The 22,675-nt window shown below is 45.4% G+C and overlaps 1 protein-coding gene across 3 annotated transcripts in view; it reads left to right on the top strand.

Moving 5' to 3' along the window:
* Nucleotides 1-16,604, top strand: part of LRRC6 (leucine rich repeat containing 6) — a 71,221-nt gene extending 54,617 nt beyond the window's left edge. The window contains exons 11-12 of one of the 3 annotated variants that reach the window (XM_010834767.1): nucleotides 10,292-10,377; nucleotides 16,207-16,604. In XM_010834767.1, the coding sequence (XP_010833069.1) occupies nucleotides 10,292-10,377; nucleotides 16,207-16,381 (261 nt within the window). In that variant the 3' untranslated portion in view covers nucleotides 16,382-16,604. Of the gene's footprint in view, nucleotides 1-10,291; nucleotides 10,378-10,965; nucleotides 11,015-16,203 lie in introns of those variants that run through there. The other 2 variants (XM_010834766.1, XM_010834768.1) reach the window with 2 other exon arrangements.
* The last annotated feature ends 6,071 nt before the right edge of the window (nucleotides 16,605-22,675 follow it).

Genomic DNA, 22,675 nt, shown 5'->3' with positions numbered 1-22,675 from the left:
ACCTGAGCATCCCAAAGTTATTGTTGTTGTTGCTGTTCAGTCGCTAAGTTATGTCGGACTCTTTGCAACCCTATGGAGTGCAGGATCCCAGGCTTCCCTGTCCTTCACCATCTCCCGGAATTTGTTCAAACTCTTGTCCATTGAGTTGGTGATACTCTCCTACCATCTCATCTGTCATCCCCTTCTCTTCCTGCCTTCAATCTTCCCCAGCATCAGGGTCTTTTCTAATGAGACAGCTGTTCGCATCAGGTAGCCAAAGTGTTGGAGCTTCAGCTTCAGCATCAGTTCTTCCAGTGAATGTTCATGGTTGATTTCCTTTAGGATTGACTGGTTTGATCTCCTTGCTGTCTATTAAACTGTGAGACACAGACTCACATTTGACCTGTAAAACACTTTTTAAAATTTGTGGCCTCCATGAAAGTGGAAGCTACCTGAAAGATATTAGTACAGTGGTTTATTTGAGAAGTAAGAGGGTGCTGAACAGGAATTAGGGGAGGCAGGCAACCAAGAGAAGTGCCAGCAACCCCAGGGGGAAGCTCTGGGAGACTGTGCAGAACACGTCGTTCTTGTTGAGTCTCTTGAGCCATGTCCAACTCTTTGCAGCCCTGTGGACTGTAGCCCACCAGGCTCCTCTGTCCATGGGATTTCCCAGGCAAGAATTCTGGACTGGGTTGCCATTTCCTTTTCCAGATCTTCCCAACCCAGAGATCAAACCCTTGTCTTCTGCATCTCCTGCATTGGCAGGGGCATTCTTTACCACTGAGCCACCAAGGAAGCCCATCTGCTCTGTGAAAGTGTAAGAGTTAGTTGCTCAGTCATGTCTGACTCTATGGGACTCCATGAACTGTAACCCACCAAGCTTCTCTGTCCATGGGATTTCCCAGGCAAGAAAGCTGGAGTGAGTTGCCATTTCCTTCTCCAGGGGATCTTCCCCACCCAGGGATCAAACCCGAATCTCCTATCTTGGCAGGTGGATTCTTTCACCACTGAGCCCCCCTAGGAAAACCGAAAAACATATACTTCAGAATAACTCTACCTAAGGGGTGATGGAACTGGGACAGTAGTAACCAACCCCTGAGAATATGTGGTTGATGGCTGTCCCCTGTTGTGGGAGGTGGAGAGTGGGGTGATGTAAACTAGCCAGCACTTCTGAACTATCACTGGCCCAGAAAAAACAAGAATAATCGTGAACTTGTCCAAGTAAATGTAGGATATTTCCCACTGAGACGACGTCTAGTAACATCACAAAAGGATATTTTATTTTCTTTTAAAACATCCTTATCATTCTTGATGTTTGTCCTAACCTAATAAAATATCATTTTCAAGCTTAGGTTGTGTGTGTGGATGATCCTCCACAGGAAACTGTCAGATAAGATTGAGCTTTTCAAGTATAAAAGAATTTTGAAGGAACTGTTTGATATTTAGATTTGTTCTCCTTTTATTTCAAAGCCATGAAACTGTGTGCAACTGTCAGTATTGATTGTACATATAAATATCAGTAATTACACCCTTAAAATTTTTCCTCAGATAGCTTGGGTATCTTTGGAATCAAAGTCAATACTCTTATCCTTCCTATTTTTCTGATAAGTTTTTCAAAAATCTAAATTTTCTTTGCTGCCAGTTGTCTTTATTTGAGATAGAAGGTACGTCAAAATAGTTGACTTATACAGGTATTTTTATCTGTTCAAAGAATTTTAAATAATGTACCAATGGTAATTTATATATTTTCTAATTAGGACTAATGACCTTTTTAAAGAGAAAAAGAAGTAGCTTGTATTCTTTAAAGGAATCTTTTTTTAACGGGCTCAGTGAATTATGTGCCTTTCTTAGTGAAGTCAATCAGAACACAGTTAACAAATCATGAAGTTGTTAAAATGTCAACAATAAATCTGGGTACGTATATTAACTTCCTCTAATGCCAGAGGAAAATAAAAAAGTCTTATTGATCCTGAAGTTTTATATTACGAATATTCCTTGCTAGGAATTTGAACTTTGAATATTTAAATGGTCAACGCCAATATTATAGATAATTGATTAACATGAATGCCAGAAATATATAAGAAAGTGAACAATATACAAGTGTCCATTTCTTCTAAAGTTGAGATATGCTTTGCTAGATAATAACCTGTTTCAGTTGTGAGGGACCTCACCCAGTAACTGGCTCAACCCCCCAAATCAAACAGCTGGCTTATGTCAAGGCAGGTTGGTGTCTAATGGGCTTAGACAGATTGGAAGTTTTATAAAGAAAAAAAAGTAGAGACATTTTTAGAAACTACTTAGGAGGCATGGGTGAAGATGTTAAATGTGTGTACTGAAGCAAAATAATAGCGGAGGAAAAACATACTGCACCCATAAATAAATTATATGGAAGTTATTAATATCAGATGAGGGAATTATTTAGCAGGTTTGGCTTGCCACAATGTGGAAGTAAGGTGCTAGAACTCAGAAATGGAAAACGTTCTGCAAAATTCTGAAAAACTTTAGACAATGAATGTTTAATGACTCAATTAAAATATTTATTCAATTTATCAAAAATTTATTAAGCACTTAGTATAAATATAAAGCCAGGCCACCAGGCTCCTCTGTCCATAGGATTTCCCAGGCAAGGATACTGGAGTGGGTTGCCATTTCCTTCTCCAAGGGATATTCCCGACCCAGGGTTTGAAGTCCATGGGGTCACACACAGAGCTGGACACGACTTAGTGACTAAACAACAGCAAAATGAATAAAGTACAGTGCAAATTGCTGTGGAGTGAAAAATAAATGAGAGGTCCTTCCTCCAGTCTCCTCCTTCTTGAAGCCACTGACCCAGACCGGCCCTCTGCCTCAGTTTCTAAGTCCCAGTTGCAAACAAGCTCAGACACTTGTTAAGTGACTTAGCTTTTCATTCTTCTGCTTACCTTGAAATGATGTTCCTAACTCAGAGACAACTGTCATAGTCATAACTATGGGGGTCTTCTATGGTTCCCTAAGTCTCTCCTTCACTGTTGGACCCAGCGCAACAAGAGCCAGCATGCAAGAAGCTGCCGCCCACAACACCCCTGCCTCTCCCTCATTTGTAGACAGAATAGGCAGGAAGAAGCAGCTCCAGGGGTCTTTGCTCTTAGTTCTAACCATTCGTCACTTATTCAAATATTCTGTACATGTTAATGAGTACCTACAGGTGGCTCAGTGGTAAAGAATCCACCTGCCAATGCAGGGGACGTAGGTTTGATCCCTGGGTCAGGAGGATCCCCTGGAGGAGGAAATGGCAACCCACTCCAGTATTCTTGCCTGGAGAATCCCATGGACTGAGGAGCCTGACGGGCTACAGCCCATGGAGTCTCAAAGAGTCGGACGCAACTGAGCGACTGAGCATGCACGCACTGTGCTCTAGGCAGTGCTCTACCCTCTACCTAGGGTAGAGTCTTAGAAATGCAAGAAGAAGGGAGACGAGTACTAAGTTAGATACCTCAGGGATATCTGGCAGAGTGAGGACCGAGGCTATGGTATCTTCCTGCTGTGTCACGTAGAGCTGAGGACGTAATGAGGGCACAGTGGGACCCGTTCCCCTGTACCCATTACCTTCCCTCACCCACGGGTCAGTCCTGAGACACAGTCATCTCTCTAAAGTATTATTCTCAAAGTCCATAATCTTATAGAAATAGCTTTAATTATTTTGAGTAATGTTTCCGAAGGATTCAAAAAGTCATTATTGCCTTGAAAGAAGTGGTGTAGGTGGTACAAAAAGGACAATTATTTGATTTATAAAGATTAGATTAAAACTTGAAAAGAGGAAAAGTATGAATGGGGAGAGCCTACTAATATATACTTTCTATTTCACAACCCCCAAATATATATATTAGTTTATTCACATTGATATTTAATATAAAATGTTTTTAGGGAAGTTGAGTAGAATTAAATAAAAATATGTAAATTACAAAGCATTACAGAAGTTAAGTGCAAACAAAAGTCAGTAGAGTTACATGGAATCAGAAAGCATGAGGAAGGAAACTTTAAATGCAGAAAATCTGTAGGGAAGTTAATGGTTGTAAAATTGGCTCTTCTATCTCGTTTATAAAACTCTAAAAGACAGGAAATATATAAAGAAAAGAATGAATAAAGCTGTATTAGCTGAATTCTAGCAAAATTAGAGTGGTTATGACAAAACTAATATTGGATATGATAAAATTTAAAGCACAAAAGCATTTAATGGGACAAAGCTTATTCTGTAGTAACAAAAATAGTATAAAATAAAGATTTAACTATATTTATTAGACTGTACATTATATAAAATACAAGTTCTCCCTGGTGGCTCAGTGGTAAAGAATTCACCTGCAGGAGATGCAGTTTTGACCCCTGGGTGGGGAAGATTCCCCTGGAGAAGGTCATGGCAACCCACTCCAGTATTCTTGCCTGGGAAATCCCATGGACAGAGGACCCTGGCAGGCTACAGTCCATGGGGTCACAAAGAGTCAGACATGACTGAAGTGACTTAGCACGCACACATGAGTTAAAATAGTAGAACACGTTGGGACTTTCCTGTTGGTCCAGTGGTTAAGACTTTGCCTTCCAATGCGGGGTGAAAGTTTGATCCTTGGTCGGGAAGCTACGATCCCACATGCCTGGCAGCCAAAAAACCAAGACATAAAACAGAAGAAGTACTGTAACAAATTCATAAAGACTTTAAAAAATGATCCATATCAAAAATCGTTTTTTTAAAAAAAATGTAACACTGTTAAAATGTTAATCTGTACCTGTGTGCATGTCCCAGAATTGAATTTTCAAGCTGTTGATTACATTTCCCTCTGTGGATTCAGGAAGCCAGTTGGGCCACATTATGTAATTTATTAGACATATTTTGGTTCTTATAGCTTTTCCATTAGTCATCCCTAAACACACTTTGTACAAATGAGTAAGAAGCTTGAAGTTAATGAGCATCGTTTTCTAGAGAGGAAGTAGCACTAGGGCTGCAAAGAGAGAAACCACACTGCACTATTTCGGTACCTTGGATCTCTGAACCCACGGTCCTCTGCCCGGAAAAACTAGATCTCTTATCAGAAGAGTTTTTCTTGCTATTCATATGAATATTGATGTTAAGATGAATGTTGGTATTAATATGAGTGTTGGTGTTGATATTTTTCTCACTGCTGATTTCTTAATTCCCTCTAACTTTTAAACTTAAAAGAACCTGTGAAACTAAATGAGCTGAAAATATCTTTAAAATAAGCAACACATTGAGATTCCTGTACACAGCAAACTCCCATGAAGAAAAGTTCCAAATTTGTGATGCTATTTGCATTTCCATAAACACAGAGAATCTCTGTCTGAACTTATTATTATGGGACAAATAACAGTGTTAGAAATGGGGGTACTTTAAGACTCTAATTATGCATATGCTTCCATTCTGATTAGTGCATTTATAGCACAAAGCAATACAAAACCTGTGCTTTTGGCTCCAAAGCTTTTATTCTTAAGGTTGACATTTTCATGAATTTTAACTAACACTGGTTTCATTTGATGTAATTGAAAAAAGTTTTTTAAGTGCTCAGATGCCACTGCTCTGCAGGAAGCAGACTCCAAGACAGAGATTCTCATGTAAAATGTTTATTAGGGAGCAGCCTAGGGATCCACTCCTGTGGGAGGGGAGGATCCAGGATTGGGAAGAGGGAGAAGCTGACGGGTGATGCTGGCCTGCCAGAGGCCCCAGCTGATGCCACAGTGAGGTCTGAGGCTCATGTGGTTCTTTGGAGTTGTCCTGAGTCAGGCTAAGGGAGCAATCTTATACCCTACGTTGACCAGAGAGACTGAAACACAGGCTCTGGGTTCTCACACTCAGTGCCAGGCCCCAGGCATGTCAAGGAAGGAGCAGAGAGTTCCAGAACTGAAAAGGCCATGTGGTCAAGGCCCACAGATAAATTAGGGGTAATTGGTATGGGTAGATGACCTTCACTCCTACAGAAGAGTTGAGCAGCTCACAGTTGGGTTTGGGGCTCACTCTGGCTTGGTCAGTAGAAATTAACATTACTCTAAAGATGAAATAAAGTGAACACTTTGATGTCTCAGTTACACAAATCGTATCTCAAGTCCTCAAGTGCTCCAGGGTCAGCCTGGAACATCCCCATCATTAGAGGGCATTCCCCGGGTAGCACTGCCCTCCACACGATGCCACCCTGCCTCTCAGAGAGAGGGTCTGCTGCCCCCCATCCCAGGAAGAAGGTGCCAGTTCTCATTACCCCAACACCTACAACCTCTTCTGTTCCCCTCACTGGGAAGCATCTCTGTTTAGTCTCCTCAACTCTTTCTTTGCCCTCTTATTTGACATTATTGTGGTTTAGTAAACCAGTGTGTGTATGCTCAGTTGCTTCAGTCGTGTCTGACTCTCTACGACCCCATGGACTGCAGCCTGTCAGGCTCCTCTATCCATGGGATTTTCCCAGGCGAGAATACTGGAGTGGGTTGCCATTTCCTTTTCCGGGGGATCTTCCTGACCCAGGGGTTGAACTGCAAGTCTCTTGCATTGGCAGGCGGATTCCTTACCACTGGGCCACCTGGGAAGCCCCTTAATGAATCCAGAACTGGCATCAATAGAAACTGAAAAGTATTTCCATTTCTTTAAGGATCGGCCAGGAACACAGGGGAAATGTTTGTATCCATTACACTAATTCAATTAGAGAAAAGAAAAAAAAAAAGTTTTCACATTAAAATAGTGTAAACATGTCTACTCTGCCACATGAACATTTGAAAATATATCATGGGCCAGCAAGAAATGAATGGAAAACAATGCAATTGGCAAGAAATAGACTTTAAAACATAACAAATACACCATTTTAAGATTAGCTTTCTCCAAAACAAATCTCATTTGATGATAATAAAAACCTGCTGCATTGGGCAAACCTTTGCGTGAGTCACCTCATCTAATTATTTAGTGAACACTGCATTGGCAGCTTTTGTTGTTGGTTCTTCCATGGTTTTCTTCTACAAGTTTTTGCTATGGAGAATACACCTTTTTTAAAAATGTTTCAGAACAACTCTTCCAGCCTTGTAATTTCCTGTGTTTGGAACATGCAGCTCTCGTTGTTGTTGTTATTTTCCTCTCTTTTGAAGTCTCAGCAAAAGTCTGCCCATCACACAAACCATCAGTGATGCTTGAAGGTATATTTTCCCTAGTGGGATGTTCAATACATATGATGAAAGGGTGGAATTTAAGCAGATCTTTTATTTCTGCATTGCACATAGGCCCTCCCATGAGGTCTATGGGAACGGGACTGAAGTAAATCATACATACACAAATTGAATTTTTATAAAATATGGTAGAAAAGTATACAACCACACTATCCAAAAAAAAAACTGGTCTATATATCACCATGAAATTAAAAGACACTTGCTCTTTGTAAGAAAAACTATGACCAACCTAGACAGCATATTAAAAAGCAGAAACATTATTTTGCTAACAAAGGTCCATCTAGTCAAAGCTATGGTTTTTCCAGTAGTCATGTATGGATGTGAGAGTTGGACTATAAAGAAAGCTAAGCACCGAAGAATTGATGCTTTTGAACTATGGTGTTGAAGAATACTCTTGAGAGTCCCTTGGACTGCAAGGAGATCAAACTAGTCAATCCTAAAGGAAATAAGTCCTGAATATTCATTGGAAGGACTGACACTGAAGCTGAAGCTCCAGTACTGTGGCCACCTGATGTGAAGAGCCAACTCATTGGAAAAGACCCTGGTGCCGGGGAGGAGAAGGGGACGGCAGAGGATGAGATGGTTGGATGGCATCACTGGCTCAATGGACATGAGTTTGAGCAAGCTCTGGGAGTTAGTGATGGACAGGGAAGCCTGACATGCTGCAGTCCATGCGGTCACAAGAGTTGGACACAACTGAGAGATTGAACTGAACTGAACCATTATACAACCACAAGGAGATGGATTACCATCAAGGACAATAAGAACACTCACCTCCCTGAGTTTGATGCTACAGCCCCCAGACTAGGATGCATTGCATCATTTGTTCATTCATCATCCTTGTATTGAAGCATACATATGATGAACAATGGACTGGGCTTTCTGGTGTTCTAACCAGTGTGGCTCATGCAGTCAAGAATCACTAGTCAGATGGGAAACACACGACCCTATCTATCAGTTTGATTCGGTGTTCAGCACACCAGTGCAAAGGTCTAGTAAGGATTGGATTGGAGAATCTGGTTGAGGGTTGAGGCTAACCTGGGGTCCCTAACTCCCTCCCCAAATACAGATAATTAGTCCAGTATGCCTGCCTGGCCAATGGATGGGAGCGGAGCTGGACCCTCAGAGTCCAATCCTAGTGTTTTTCCTTCATCATCAGTTGCACAGATCTGATCACTGCTGTGTGGCAGGAAGTCTCAGGCAGGATGGAGAAAGGGTGGCCGGTGGCGCTCACCTTTCAGAGGAGTGACCCTGCCCTCCCGTGAGATGTGGCAAGTAAATGAAGCATCCCATCATCTGAGAGAAGGAGCTGGTGAGGGTGGAGGAGAGAGGAATGTACACCCACTCCAGATCTCCCTCTTCCTTGAAAAGGAAGGGTGGAAGTCCCCTACCGTGGTCAGGGGACCAAGGAGAGGAGTTCTGACTTGTTTCTTTTTTCCCTCTCTGCCTACCGGTAATCCCTGTCTCATAGGAAGATTGGCAGGTGGGGGCTAAATAAAACACATACACAGCCAGCTCAGGTGGGCATGTGCCCAGCAGGTGGCCTCCTCCTCTTCCCACCCTCCCTGGACAACACTCTTCTGTCTCTGAGCTTCCTAAGGGAAGGTGCCGGGTCTGAACGCTCTCTGCTGAAAGTTTGTTGAATTAAGTCACTCAGTCATCTTTTTTGAGACCTTAACATGCTTAGCCCTGAGCTTATTCAGTTTAAAAGATAATGGAGCTACAGAATTTTTCAGATGGAGAAGAGTCCCTTGCAACTGATTTTATCTAATTCCCTCACTCTACAGTGGAAGGAGGCGGGGTCCAGTGAGCTTCCAGCTCAGACCATTTTTGTCCACAGCACATTCACTGGGAGCTCCTCAAAGGCAGTGTCTCTGTCACCCCCATGTCCTCAACACCCCCAGAAGTGTCTGGCATGCATGGGGTTGGCTCTCAGAAAATATTTGTCAAATGAATGAATTCACTCTGTCCCCCTGCTTGGCCTTGGGCAAATGAAGTGTAGCCTGTAGCTTTGCAAGACTAACATGAATAGTTACAATTTGTGGTCTAAGCAGTTCCCCCCCTTATCCAAGGTTTCCCTGTCCTTGGTTTCAGTTATGCACGGTCAACTGTTTCTAAAATATTAAATGGAAAATTCCAGAAATAATTCATAAGTTTAAAATCGTGGGCCATTCTGAGCAGCATGATGAAATCTCGCACCATCTCGCTCCGTCCCACCCAGGATGTCAAAAATAATCCCACTCATTCCTGAGTCAGTATCTGCCTTGGTTATCAGGTCAGCTGTGCTTGGGTTCAGGCCACCCCTATTTTATGTAATAACGGTCTCAGAGTGCAAGACTAGTGATGCTGGCAGCTCAGATATGCCAAAAAGAAGCTTTCAGGTGCTTCCTTTAAGTGAAAAGGTAAAAGTTCCCGACTTAATAAGGAAAGGAAAAAAAACCCATATGCTGAGATTGCTAAGATCTAGGGTAAGAAGGAACCTTCTATCCATGAAATTATGAAGAAGGAACAAGAACTCTGTGCTGGTTTTGCTGTTGTACCTCAAACTGCAAAAATTCTGGCCACCTTGCATGAGAGGTGCTTAGATGGAGAAGGTATTAAATTTCTACAACTGTGTAACATACAATATATTGTTAGAATTGTTCAATTTTATTACTAGTTATTTTTAGTATCTCACTGTGCCTAATTTATAAATTAAACTGCATCACAGGTATATCCATAAAGGAAAAAACAAACATACCCTATGTAGGGTTTGGTGTGTCTGTGTGTGTGTGTGCATGCTCAGTTGGGTCTGACTCTGTGGACTGTAGCCCACCAGGCTCCTCCATCCGTGGAATTCTCCAGGCAAGAATACTAGAGTGTGCTAGAGTGTGTTGCCGTTTCCTCCAGCAGGGTATCTTACTATCTGTGGTCTCGGGCACGCCCTGGGAGTCTTGTAATGTATCCCCAGGGATAGGGGGGACTATTGTACCTTTCTCGTCTGCATGTAGGGGCTTAAAGTCAGAGTCTTTCATGGAATATGCAGTGAAAGTTTAAGTGTTTTTGCATTTGGGAAACATATAGTGTATACTTCTGAAGATGTATCAGAGAGAATGTATCACGGACTGTGCTGTGCTTTTATTTTCAGGTGGGCGAAGTAATCATAGGCTGTCAACGAACATCAAAGCCTGTGAAAAGCACGCCGGACAGCAGCAAAGAGCAGACAAGCAAGAGGTGCCATCCCCGCCCACCCCCACCGCCCATCTTTAGCTTTGTTTAGAGTTCTCTCCATTGTCTTTTGGTGGCTAGAATGCACCTGCCCACCAGGTACAGGGACTGCATGTTTAGAAAGGATTCATACCCTGAACGTTTATTCCCCAAACTTCAACTCTTGATTTGTAGGGCTCAGACACAGATCTGTGCATGTCTAGGTCCCCGTTTCCCATGATACTAATAGAAGTGGCCACATCTGCACCACTGACAGCTACGTTGACCAGGCACTTGCTTCCTATGAGGCCAGTCTATGTGCTTTACCCATAGCAACACATTTGATCCTCACAAGTTTTATCCTCAGTTTGCAGACAAGGAATATGAGAGAGGGAGGCATTTGGATTGTCCGGAGGCCATGCAGCTATGATTCGTTGTGAGGACTCTGCTGAGTGCTGCTGAGCGCTCTGCTCACATTGCCTGTCTTTTATGACTCCCCTGGCCTGTCATAGCATCCAGAACTCTCAGGGCTGCAAAGACTGAGAGACCCCGTGTGTGCCCTTCTGTCAATCATAGGTCATCTTCCTGCCTTGGCTTAAGCTTCTTTCCCTACAGGACCCTCACCCTCTCAGGAGAATTTCTAGTAGTCTTGTGAGAGTTGGACCATAAAGAAGGCTGAGTGCCCAAGAACTGATGCTTTCAAACTGTGATGTTGGAGAAGACTCTTGAGAGTCCCTTGGAGAGCCAGGAGATCAAACCAGGCAATCCTAAAGGAAATCAACCCTGAATATTCATTGGAAGGACTGATGCTGAAGCTGAAACTCCAAGACTTGGGCCACCTGATGAGAAAAGGCAACTCGTTGGAAAAGACTCTGATGCTGGAAAAGATTAAAGGCAGGAGGAGAAGGGGGCGACAGAGGATGAGATGGTTGGATGGTATTATCAACTCAATGGACATGAGTTTGAGGAAGCTCCAAGAGATGGTGAAGAACAGGGAAGTCTGGCATGCTGCAGTCCATGGAATCATAAAGAGTCGGACACAACTGAGTGACTGAACAACAACAATATTCCCCAATGTCAGAAAGCCTAAAGATTCCCAACTGAAGGTTCTAGCTCTGCCCCTAGAAACCCTCAGAACAATGCCTGCCCCCCACAAGTGGTGACAATCCTTAGAGCATTTCAAACAAAGCTCTCATTCCTTCTCAATTCATCCTTGGAATGAACATCTCAGCTCTTTCAACTTTCCTTCTCCTTTTCAAGATTTCCAGACTCGTACCATCCAGATGGCAAAGTCTATTTTGGACCTAGGCAAACTATCTTTGTGATACAAATGTATATGCCAGAATTATCACTATAAAAATACCTGAGCAGGAGCTGTATTTATGTCTTGCATAATACAAGCAGTCAGGCATTCTTTTATTCAAAGACAACTGTCAAAGTTTTGTAGAGGTTTTCAAACATGCGATTTGTTTAAACAACAGGTATGGAGCTGAATTCCTTCTGAAAAGCAGGTTTCTGTTTTTAACCTTGGGAAGCCACTCTCATGCTTCCCAGCTTATTAATTTCCATTTCAGATCATTGTTGTTCCGTTGCTAAGTCGTGTCTGACTCTTTGTGACCCCATGGACTGCAGCACTCCAGGTTCCACTGTCCTCCACCATCTCCCGGAGTTTGCTCAAATTCATTTTGAATCAGTGATGCTCTCTAATCATCTCATCATTTAAAGAGATTCAAGGGTATTAGGACTCCTGTGAATCTTCATGGTCATAATTAAGCCCCAGCAGCATCCATACTTGTAAAACATCTGAATCTAATTTGTGAGGAATCACAGGGATTGGAAACCAAGTCATTGTCAACGGTTTGGAGCTGGTTTTCAGGACTCCAGGCTAACTGTCATCTCCATGATTATACTTGATGATTAGAAACATCTTAGCACAATTGTTTATAGAAGGAACTCCTGCAGTATTTTCACAAAGCCTTTCTTTTTCATTTTTGTTACTGAGAAAGGATCACCTCATGTCTGCTCAGGATACATCTATGGGAAGGTTGTTTGTGGTGCTCTTGAATCATTGACAGAATTCATTATTCCCATTATATCAGCCTCTGATTGGGCAACACATGACCCAAACAGCCACCTAAAAAGGCTGCATGTGGGCATGAGGTAAGACAGCTTGTTGGTTTGGGGGAAAGGCCTCCAACGGGCAGGACACGGGGCCGGGGGTCAGAACAGGCCCCTCAACCCCCTCTCAGCCTGTGTGGTCCTTTCCTTATGTGGTGGAGACAGTGGAGCGAGTAGATCGAGGGGAGGAGGGTTTTGTTCATCGGACCAGATGGGATCATGTCTGGGGAGAAGGTCACGGACCCAGTGAACCCTTGTGGTCCTGTGACGACTTCCTCAAAAATGGCTTTATTGAGTACTAAGCACCTGCACTGTGCTGTGTGATGCTGTGCATTATCTTTAATCTTCAAAATAACTACAAATAAATCCTCCTCCTATTCCTAACATAGCGAGGTTCACAGAGATGGGGTCATTTGCCCAATGTCGCAAAATTGGTAAGTGAGTGGTGGATCCAGGATTATAAAATGTGGCCCATTCTTGGGCTTGCCTTCTTACTCTCCTCATAGTGTCTTTTTTTTTTTTTTTATGGACTTTTAGCCCAGTCTTAGGGTCACAGCAAAATTGAGTAAAAGGCACAGGGTTTTCCCAAATATCCACTTTCGCTACAGGTGCATAGCCTCCTTCATTATCCACACCCTCTACCAGAGGAGAAGGTTTGTTACAACTGATGAAGCTGCCTTCCTGCATCATTATCACCCACATCCAAAATTTGCATAAGAGCTCAGTCTTGGTGCTGTGTGTTCTTTGGATTTCGACAAATATGTATCAGCTTCCCAGGTGGCTCAGCAGTAAAGAATCCACCTGCTAATGCAAGAGACGCAGGAGACGTGGGTTCAACCCGTGGGTTGAGGAGATCCCCTGGAGAAGGAAGTAGCAACCCACCCCACTATTCCTACCTGGGAAATCCCATAGACAGAGGAGCCTGGCGGGCTACAGTCTAGAGGCACAAAGAGTCAGACACGACTGAGCAACTAAGCAATGAGTAAAGAATGACATGGTCCACTTCTGTAGGGTCACGCAGAGTGGTTTCACTGCCCTGAAAATCCTTGTGTTCTTTAACAGAGGACTCAATCTTTGATGTGGTTTACGCCTACTGGTTTTAGACATTTTCTTTTTTTCTTGCATTCTTCCATAATGATACATTTATTCATGCCGTCTTCCACCTGTTCTTACTAGGTGCCAGAGGTTCTTGTCTGACAGCCAGGTGACGGGTAAAACCTGCAGCGGGCATCTGTCTCTTCAGGCCTCGATGTGAGGCAGGAAGCAGCAGGGGGAAAAATTCCCTCTCCTCTTTATTTTGGGGATGAGTGTGGTCCTTGAGTGCCCCAGGCCTTGCTGTTCACTGCTTTTTACCCCCAGGGATTCATGAGTAATTAAAACCCTTCACACAAACCATTCCTCAGAACATCTGAAGTTGGGGCGCTGCAGATAACCGAATACTAAGTTCACTGTTTATTACTGTTGTCCAGAAACTATAGCCCAAGAGATATGCCCAGAATAGAGATGGGTTGCTTTTCTTCAAAGTCAAGGACAACATAATTATCATAGATGAATTTAGATATTTACTTAATTAAGCCATAGATATCACAGCCTGTTAAGTAAGAACAGAATAATTAAGAAGTAGAGCTATAGTTAATAATGACTGTAATGTAAGTCTTTGAAAACTGAAACTCCCTGCATAGTTTATAGTGTATAATCTGGGACTTCAGAAAATGCCATTTTAAAATCCAATTTGTGTTTTTCTTCAGCAGATTCAGGTATATTAATCAAAATACTTCCAACCTAGGGACTGAACCCGGGTCTCCCGCATTGCAGGCAGATTCTTTACCGTCGGAGCTACCGGGGAAGCCCAGCCAAAGTACAAAGGAATCAAAAAGTCAGATCCTTTCAAGGGCTGAGCAGACTACAGACGTGACGGGGAAGGGTTGCCAGAGAAAAAGAATTTACACTTTCCAGAGAAAATCGAACCTCCCTTCCCCACCAGGTTGTGTCTGCTGCAGGAATTTGGCCGGAGGACGTGGGTTTGGAACTCCTGGAGTAGACTGTGATTTTCTTTAACTGAAAGGGTTAGTTGCTCAGTCACATCTGACTCTTCGCAACCTCATGGACTTGTAGCGCCCAGGCTTCTCTGTCCATGGAATTTTCCAGGCAAGAATACTGGAGTGGGTAGCTATTCCCTCCTCCCCGACCTCCTCTGGTCAGGGACCTTCCTGACCCAGGGATCAAACCTGGGTCTCCTACACTGCAGGCAGATTCTTTACGGTCTGAACCACATAGGTCAGAGCTAATTACCTATTTAATTGCAGTATTCCACAGTAGTGAATTTTTTCTACTTATGCAACAGCTATTTATTCAGTGAAGCTGTATGCCAAAGATATAAGGTGAAAGAGACAAAATCTTTGCTTCAAAGATGCCAGTCTGACAGGGGGAACAGGTGGACAGCGAGACAGTTACATGATGACAAGATAACTTTCCTATTGAGCGCTACTCTACGCCCCTAGATATTCCCAGGAAACTTGTCTGTCTGCACAGACCATGGTATTGCTAATGTCTAGCACAGCTACTTGAGTGCTGTAGGCTTTTAATGTATATCTGTCAAATAACTGAATGATTAGTACCGTGATTCCAAAATTATTTCAGAATCATCCACATTGTGGGGGAAACTTGACATAGCTACAGCTTACTGGGTCCAACTCCAAGCCTATGGAATGGAAATGGCCAGAAAAACAGCCCTGGGATTGTGTCATTTGGAGTTTTCTACATGACAATGATCTCGGGATTCCTTGGCCAGCAGAGGGGCTTCTGGGTTCCCTTTCACTCCAGCTGTCAGCACGAGCACTGGGTGCAGGTCCCCACGGGAGGGAAAGAACTGTGGGCTAAGTTTGGCATGCACCTGAACTTGTAGTATGAATGTCCCTGCCAAACCACGGGCTTCCCCGATGGCTCAGCAGTAAAGACCCGCCTGGCACTCAAAGCCGGTACATTGGGACAACCCTGAGGGATGTGATAGGGAGGGAGGAGGGAGCGGGGTTCAGGATGGGGGACACATGTACACTCATGGCTGATTCGTGTCAATGTATAACAAAAACCACTACAATATTGTAATTAGCCTTCAATTAAAATAAATTAAAAAAAAGAACCACCTGAAATACAGGAGATGAGGGAGACATGGGTTCAATCCCTGGGTCAGGAAGGTCCCCTGGAGGAGGAAATGGCAATCTACTCCAGTATTCTTGCCTGGAAAATCCCATGGACTGAGGAGCCTGGTGGGCTACCATCCAAAGGATTGCAAAGAGTCAAACACAACTGAGTGACTGAGCATGCCAACTGCAGCAGGCTGGATTGGCTGAAGCAGCAGGGTCTTAGGAGCCTGATTAGCTCCATTCAGGAGTGAAACCTGCCAGATGTGATTCTATTATTGCTCCTGGCTGTGGGACTTGGCCTACCGTATCATACCAGTTCTTAAAAAAGTCTTAGGTAAGCAGAGTCTGCCAACTGTCCTGTCCTCAACCTGCCTGTGTGTTAGCCCTGCAGCACCCTTTAACCCTTTATTTCTTCAAGAGTTGAGTCCTGCTTCTACAAGGCTTTAAGCCACTTGAATCCAGGAGCAGTCACCTATACTCCAGGGAGAGTACTTGCCGATGTTTGCCAAATGAATGAATGAATGAGTGGAATCTACTTGAAATTTATTTCAAAATGATATCTCTGTTTCCTTTGCCCTTTTTGTTGTTCTAGAAGCCAGCAAATGGAGAGACTAGAAGTAGACCCCAGCAAGCGTTCCATCCCTGATGTGGCCAACATAGTTCAGGAGAAAAAACACATGCCCAGAAGAGTTCGCACTGAACCCAAAATTATACCAAGTGAGGAAGATCCCGACTTTGAAGATAATCCCGAAGTGCCTCCTTTGATTTGAAATCTCAGGCCACACTGCCTGTGACCTGCCAGACCCAGATTTGCTCCATACAGAGAGTGTGTATGTATTATTTACGGGGTAGACACAGTTATTTTCAGTATTAGTACTCCAATGCGTTAGCTTCTACTTAGTACATTAATATTCTAAAACCAGTTTACAATTAAAACGTGTACCTTCAAAATGCTGTATAATTTTTTTGTAATAAAGCATTGGTTAGTTAAAATGCTTAGTAAATCCTAGAACGATTACAGAAACATGCTGATTGTAAATCCCAGAACCATGGACCTGGGCAGATAGATGAAGTCAAAGGTTAAAGAAAGCACTGATCATTAAACCGGTACCTCTGCTTTATCTAGGAGAAGGCAATGGCACCCCACTCCAGTACTCTTGCCTGGAAAATCCCATGGGCAAAGGAGCCTGGTGGGCTGCAGTTCATGGGGCCGCTAAGAGTCGGATACGACTGAGCGACTTCACTTTCACTTTTCACTTTCATGCATTGGAGAAGGAAATGGCAACCCACTCCAGTGTTCTTGCCTGGAGAATCCCAGGGACGGGGGAGCCTGGTGGGCTGCTGTCTATGGGGTTGCACAGAGTCGGACACAACTGAAGTGACTTAGCAGCAGCTTTATCTAGAATATTATTAACTCAGTATTCCAGATACAATACAGGAAAGCTGTCATTACTCTGATCATGACTTAATAGCATTTAAACCAGACTCCTCCCCCAACCCCTCTCCCGCTTCCCCACAGTACACACACACAAATCAACAAATACATAAGTAGCTGCTGAGTCCTGGGACCTGCTGTGTTCTCACAGAGTCGGTGGTAAGAAGGCAGTGAAATATGCACAGATGTACCACCTCAGGTGGTGCCAAGCCCGCAGTCAGAAGGAAGTGGAAGTGCTCTTGCCTCCAGAACCAATGCTTCTAAACCAGCAGAGCCCAGAATTGCAGAAACAGGAGTAAAAGTGGCCTGCTAATCATTAGGGGTGTTAGTGAGAGGAACCTCTCGCATTTCGATCCCTGATCCCAGATCCATGCTCCTTGGCCCTGGGAGAAAGACCACCACATGTTGAATAGGAATTCAGAATCTATACTTCATCCTTGGGAACATTATCTCACCCACACAAAGTATTATCACCCAGTTGGCACCGTAGGTGAGTCCGCAAAAGGCCACGTCAGTGTTCTAGCAGGCCAGCTGCTCCAGAGTGATGATGAACGTGGTGCGTCCAGTCATTCCATAGATACAGCTCCGTGGGCATGCTTCATTTGTTGTAACGAGTCCCCTGGTCAGAGGCGGTGCTCCGTGAAGTACTGCGGCAGTGAATATGGCTGCCATTACGTAAACCCACAGATGGTGGTTTTGGCAGAAGTGCTATAGGGAAGGAAGGCAGATTCATATTCGGAGTAAATGTATATTCCAGTGAGAGCAAGGTACCCCTTCTTCCACGATGGATGGAAATGTTCCAGTGTAATCAACCTGCCAGGCAAAAGCAGCTGATGGACTGTCCCCTGGGGTACAGTGCCATATACGGAGTTCACTGTTGGTTTCTGCTACTGTCGAATCGGTCACTGTGGATGTCTGCAAATTGTATGACACTCCTCCCATCAAGAGGTGGATTCTCTGATCTCTCATCTTGAATATGGGCCAACCTTGGTGACTTGCTTGTGACCTGTAGCATAATGATAAAATGATGTTACATGGTTGTCAAGGGTTTCCCAGATGGCTCAGCGGTAAAGAATCCACCTGCAATGCAGGAGACATGGATTTGATCCCTGGGTTGGGAAGATGCCCTGGAGAAGGAGATGGCAACCCACTCCAATGTGGTTGCTTGGGAAATCCCGTGGACAGAGGATTCTGGCGGGCTACAGTCCATGGGGTCACAAAGAGTTGGACGTGACTTAGCGGCTAACAAGAACAACATGGTTATCAGGGCTAAATCAGAAAAGGCGATATCACTGCCATTTGATTCTCTTGGTACATTCCCTCTGGGGAATCCAGATGCCATGTAAAAAGTCCAACTTCCCTGGAGCTGCCATGCTGGAGATGCCACAGTAGGTGTTCCTGCCCACAGCCCCAGAAGCACTCTCAGCTGATGGCGTCATCTACCAGACCTGTGAGTGGGCCATCTTTGACGTCCAGTCCTGGCCACCATCTGGCTGCAACTGCGTGAGACAAGCCAAAGTAAGAATGGCCCAGATGCGCCTTTCTAAACTCTGACCCGCAACACTGTGAGCAAAATAAAATGGTTGTTGTCACCCTATAGACATAGGGAGAGTTTGTCCTGCAGCAATAGCTACCAGAACCGGATTTGGCACCTGGAAGTAGCGAATTACCATAACTAAAACCAAAGACTTACAGTCATTGCTTGAGGCGGTCAGAAGCTAGAAGGACCTTGAGGAGGTTTGTGACACTTGGCTCCCTCCAGGAAGCAGACACCAAGAGAGAGTTAGAAGTGTGAGAGATTTATTGAGGGGAATGGCTTAGAATGCTGAAAAGAGGGAGCTGGAGTAGGAAAGGCTTCAGACTTCAGGTTTTAGATACAGGCTTGACATCCGTAAAACGAGGAAGGGTGAGGATGGAGGAGGATTAGCTAAACGGAGCCTCATACTGCAACGCAGCGCTGAGAACGTCTCAGCCAACCCAGCTGGCAGCTCCAGGGCAAGACGGCCCATAGAAGGAAGACAGGCATGCTGGACAGAAATGGCTGTGCCCGGCAGCCCCTGCCACGTTTCGTGGTTGCAGGGAAGCCAGGGAGAGGGAGATGGCCAGAGCTGGAGAGCTGGAGCAGGTCTTGGAGGTGCTGCAGCTGGAGGCTGCGGGCTCTTTGCTCTCCACGTGGCTGATTCTCTCTAGGAGAAGCTGAGCAGCACCCCTCCATGGCCGAAGACAGAAACTCACCTCCAGGTGGCTGTCAGTGGAAAGAGGAAAATGCTTTTTAGTGCTTGAACAAAGGAGACCTTCCTTCTGTAGAGAAAGTTTAGCAAAACTGTTGCCTGGGGGTAACATGGAAAAATGTCCCTGATGACTTATTGGGGTTAGTGAAAGAGATTTCCAAGTAGAATGCCAAAAGTATCCATCAGCTCGTGCCTTTTAGCTGCAAAATCTGAAGGCACACGAAGTCCATTTTCAAGCAGAATTTAGAGGAAATACAAAGGAACTAAACGGGCTTCGTTCAAACATAACGAAACCTCGTATGAACCAAAGTGGTGTAAGGTGAAGAAGCAATGGCCTGACGTCGAGATAAAGCACAGATGCTCACAGACACGGTTCACAGCCCTGGCGGCTGGATGCAGAGATGCTGAGTGTGGTTCCTGGGGAAGAAGCTTGGCGGCAGGGCTTCTCTCACTGCCACTCTACATGGCAGATCACTGGAAAAGAGACGCTGAACACAGTGGTTGCTCTTCGCCTTTTCTCGTGAAAGCCAAAATCATCCTGATTTCTTTCATTTAGAGAAAACATACTATGATAGGTCTTTTATAAAAGCAAACTGGCATAAAAGTGAGGGACATCTGTGTACTAGGAGACTGAATGAACACCTTGGCACTCACTCTCATGTTTTACAGGTTTTTTTTAAATTTATTTATTTTGGTTGCACTGGATCTTTGTTGCTGTGTGCAGGCTTCCTCTAGTTGCAGAGTGGGAGCCACTGCTAGCTGCGGTGCGTGGGCTTCCAGGGGTGGCTTCTCACGGGTGGCTTCTCTTGTTGCAGAGCCCAGGCTCTTGGGCGCGGGGACTGCAGTAGCCATGGCTCACAGAGCTTGGACGTGGTAGTTACGGTGTACGAGCTTAGCTGCTTCCCAGCATGCGGAATCTCCCCAGACCAGGGGTCAAACCTGTGTCCTCTGCATTGGCAGGCAGACTCTCATCCACTGCGCCACCAGGAAGTCCCCATTTTACAGTATTAACAACTGAGACTCCCAAAGGTCAAGGGACTGGCCCTAAAATAGTGTAGCAAGTTGTTAAAATAGGATTCTTTTAAAATCATTTTTGATAAAATTTCCAATATGAGTTTTGTTTTTTTTTTCTACCAAAGTGAATGAAACAATTCACATGACAATATTTTCCAAGGAAATAGTCACAAACCTACTTTCTCTGGTCTTAAAACTGCTCCCTCCCTTTGGGAATGTGAAAAGGGGATCTCAGAGTAGAGGGGCTTTGTGGAGGGTTATATCTTTGGGGATAAAGCTGGAAGATTCTTGGGGTGGTGTTGTATTCTCACTTCATCCTACTGGATGAGGGGCTTTCAAGGGACTTTGAAGGTGAGGGTAGATGAACACATGTCTTTGGAGAGCACCGTCGCCTTTTATGTCCGCTTTAGGGTCCTTCCTTGTAGTCCAGGCTTAGTGAGAAGTTCTCCAGGGAACCTCACTGGAGAGCTTCGAGAAGGGTTTCCCGAAGCTGGGGGCACACAGCTGGTACCATACTCGTGCCTGAGAAACCCGAGGCTGGGGGAGGCATTGTACACGCCTTTCCTAAGGACCGGAAGTGGGAGATGATGGCAGCTCGCATGGCTGTCCATCGGGGCTCCCTAGGGGGTTGAGAAGCCCCACGGCAGAGGCTCAGGGTGTGCTGTTGTGTGCAGAGGGTTGAGGAGGAGGACCCCGAAGCCAGGGCTGGGGCATGCAGGGGATGGACGAACTGGGAACCTCTCTGGAGTTGATGAAAAGGCCTCCAGGGGAAGAAAAGTCAGTTTCAACCCTCCGCCCGGCCGACAGAGCAGCAAGCCTGACCGAGCTGTAAGGACTTATCTACAGCTGTCAAGGTCCTGGCCACTCAGAGTTTGGGGCTCGAGTGGGAAGAGGACCAGAGAGGGTAGCAGACAAGTGACAGGAGCCCCACCTTCTTCCCAGGGAGGGAGCAGGGAATAAACATCTGGACCTTCCTTACTCCCTGGCTACAACTCCCCAATGGCCAAGCTCAACTGAAGGCCAGGGCCTGGGGAGCCTGCTGGTGGGGACCCCAGGGTCAAGCTCCAGGACACTCAGCGTGGTGGTGGGGCCGCACTCCCCTCCGCCTGGCTTCCCTCACCCTATCCCCCCAACCCGTCCAGGATGGGGCTAGAGATCCTGGTGTCTGGGAGGGGGGTGGCGGGAGCAGGGGAGCAGGATGAGAGAACAGCCTTCCGCCAGTTGCTGGTTTCCATCCTGATCAGCCTGAGAAGGCGGCAGGGGAGGGAGAGGAGTTGATGTCATACGAGGGTTTGGACCTTGATGGGGACAATCTCATTACTGAGTGGAGACTGAGGATAGGATTCAAATGGCTGAAGGGTCACCTAGAAATACAAGGAAGTATCACTGGATCTGCTTAAATTTTCATCCAGGGGCAGGAAAAGACCACCCACATTGAAGAAAGGGCAACCTAGAGCATGTGTTGATCACAGCTGCAAGGTGAGCACTCAGTGTTAACTGTACACTAATCGGGGACTTCCCTGGTGGTCCAGTGGTCAAGAATCCGCCTTCCAATGCAGGGGAACTAAGATCCCACATGTCCCAGGGTAGCTAAACCCGAGTGCCACAACCAAGACTCAGGACATTAAAAAAAAAAAAAAGTGTATACTAACAGTAACCCATGATGCCAGAATCGCTGCCCTGGCTGTTTTTCCAAATTCTCTTTTCATCGCCCTCCTCTCCCTCTGCCTGTGCTCATCTCTCTCTTCGAGAAGGCTCACTACTTCAGCCTTACATCAGCTCCCCCCCCGGGGACAGCGGAGGGCGTTTTTCCTCCTCAGTCCCCAGGAGAAAGGACACTGCATGGCGTGTGATGTCATCCTCTGTCCCCAGGACCCAAACATGCCAGTCCCTGCATTTTTTTTTCCTCCCACTTTTTTTTTTCCTTGAGCAGCACAAACCGGTCCTTCTGTATCACTGGCCGTCCCACCGGCACCAGCACAGCGGTCATGTCTCTGCATCCACGCCCAGCTACAGTGACAAGCGCTGCGGCAGGAGCCCCTTGCATGTGAATAGCCTGCCAATGTCAAGAGGAGGCCAGCAACCGTGACTCTGATGGGAGGTGTGTGAGCCATGAGAGACCCGGGTGTGGTGCCCTGGTGCTCGCCCCTTCCCAGAAGGCTGCCCTCTGCCTGGCAGCTGGGGCCCCACGCACAGCGCACCCCAGCCACTTTTCACGGTCTGTTGCAGCTTGCCTGACACATCAGAGGGAAAGTGTCACCCCGTCTCCAGCTGATACATGTCAGACTGATGCATCTGCACTCTCACAGCAGACCTCAGCTCAGCGACACGCCTATTTCCTGTTGTTGCTCCTTCCCTTGGGTCTGGTGTCTTCTTTGAGCCTC

This window comes from Bison bison, unplaced genomic scaffold (assembly GCF_000754665.1).
Source record: "Bison bison bison isolate TAMUID 2011002044 unplaced genomic scaffold, Bison_UMD1.0 scf7180017864036, whole genome shotgun sequence".
Lineage (NCBI taxonomy): Eukaryota > Metazoa > Chordata > Mammalia > Artiodactyla > Bovidae > Bison > Bison bison.
The sequence above is the reverse complement of the archived record's forward strand: the minus strand, read 5'-3'. Positions and strand labels throughout refer to the sequence as shown.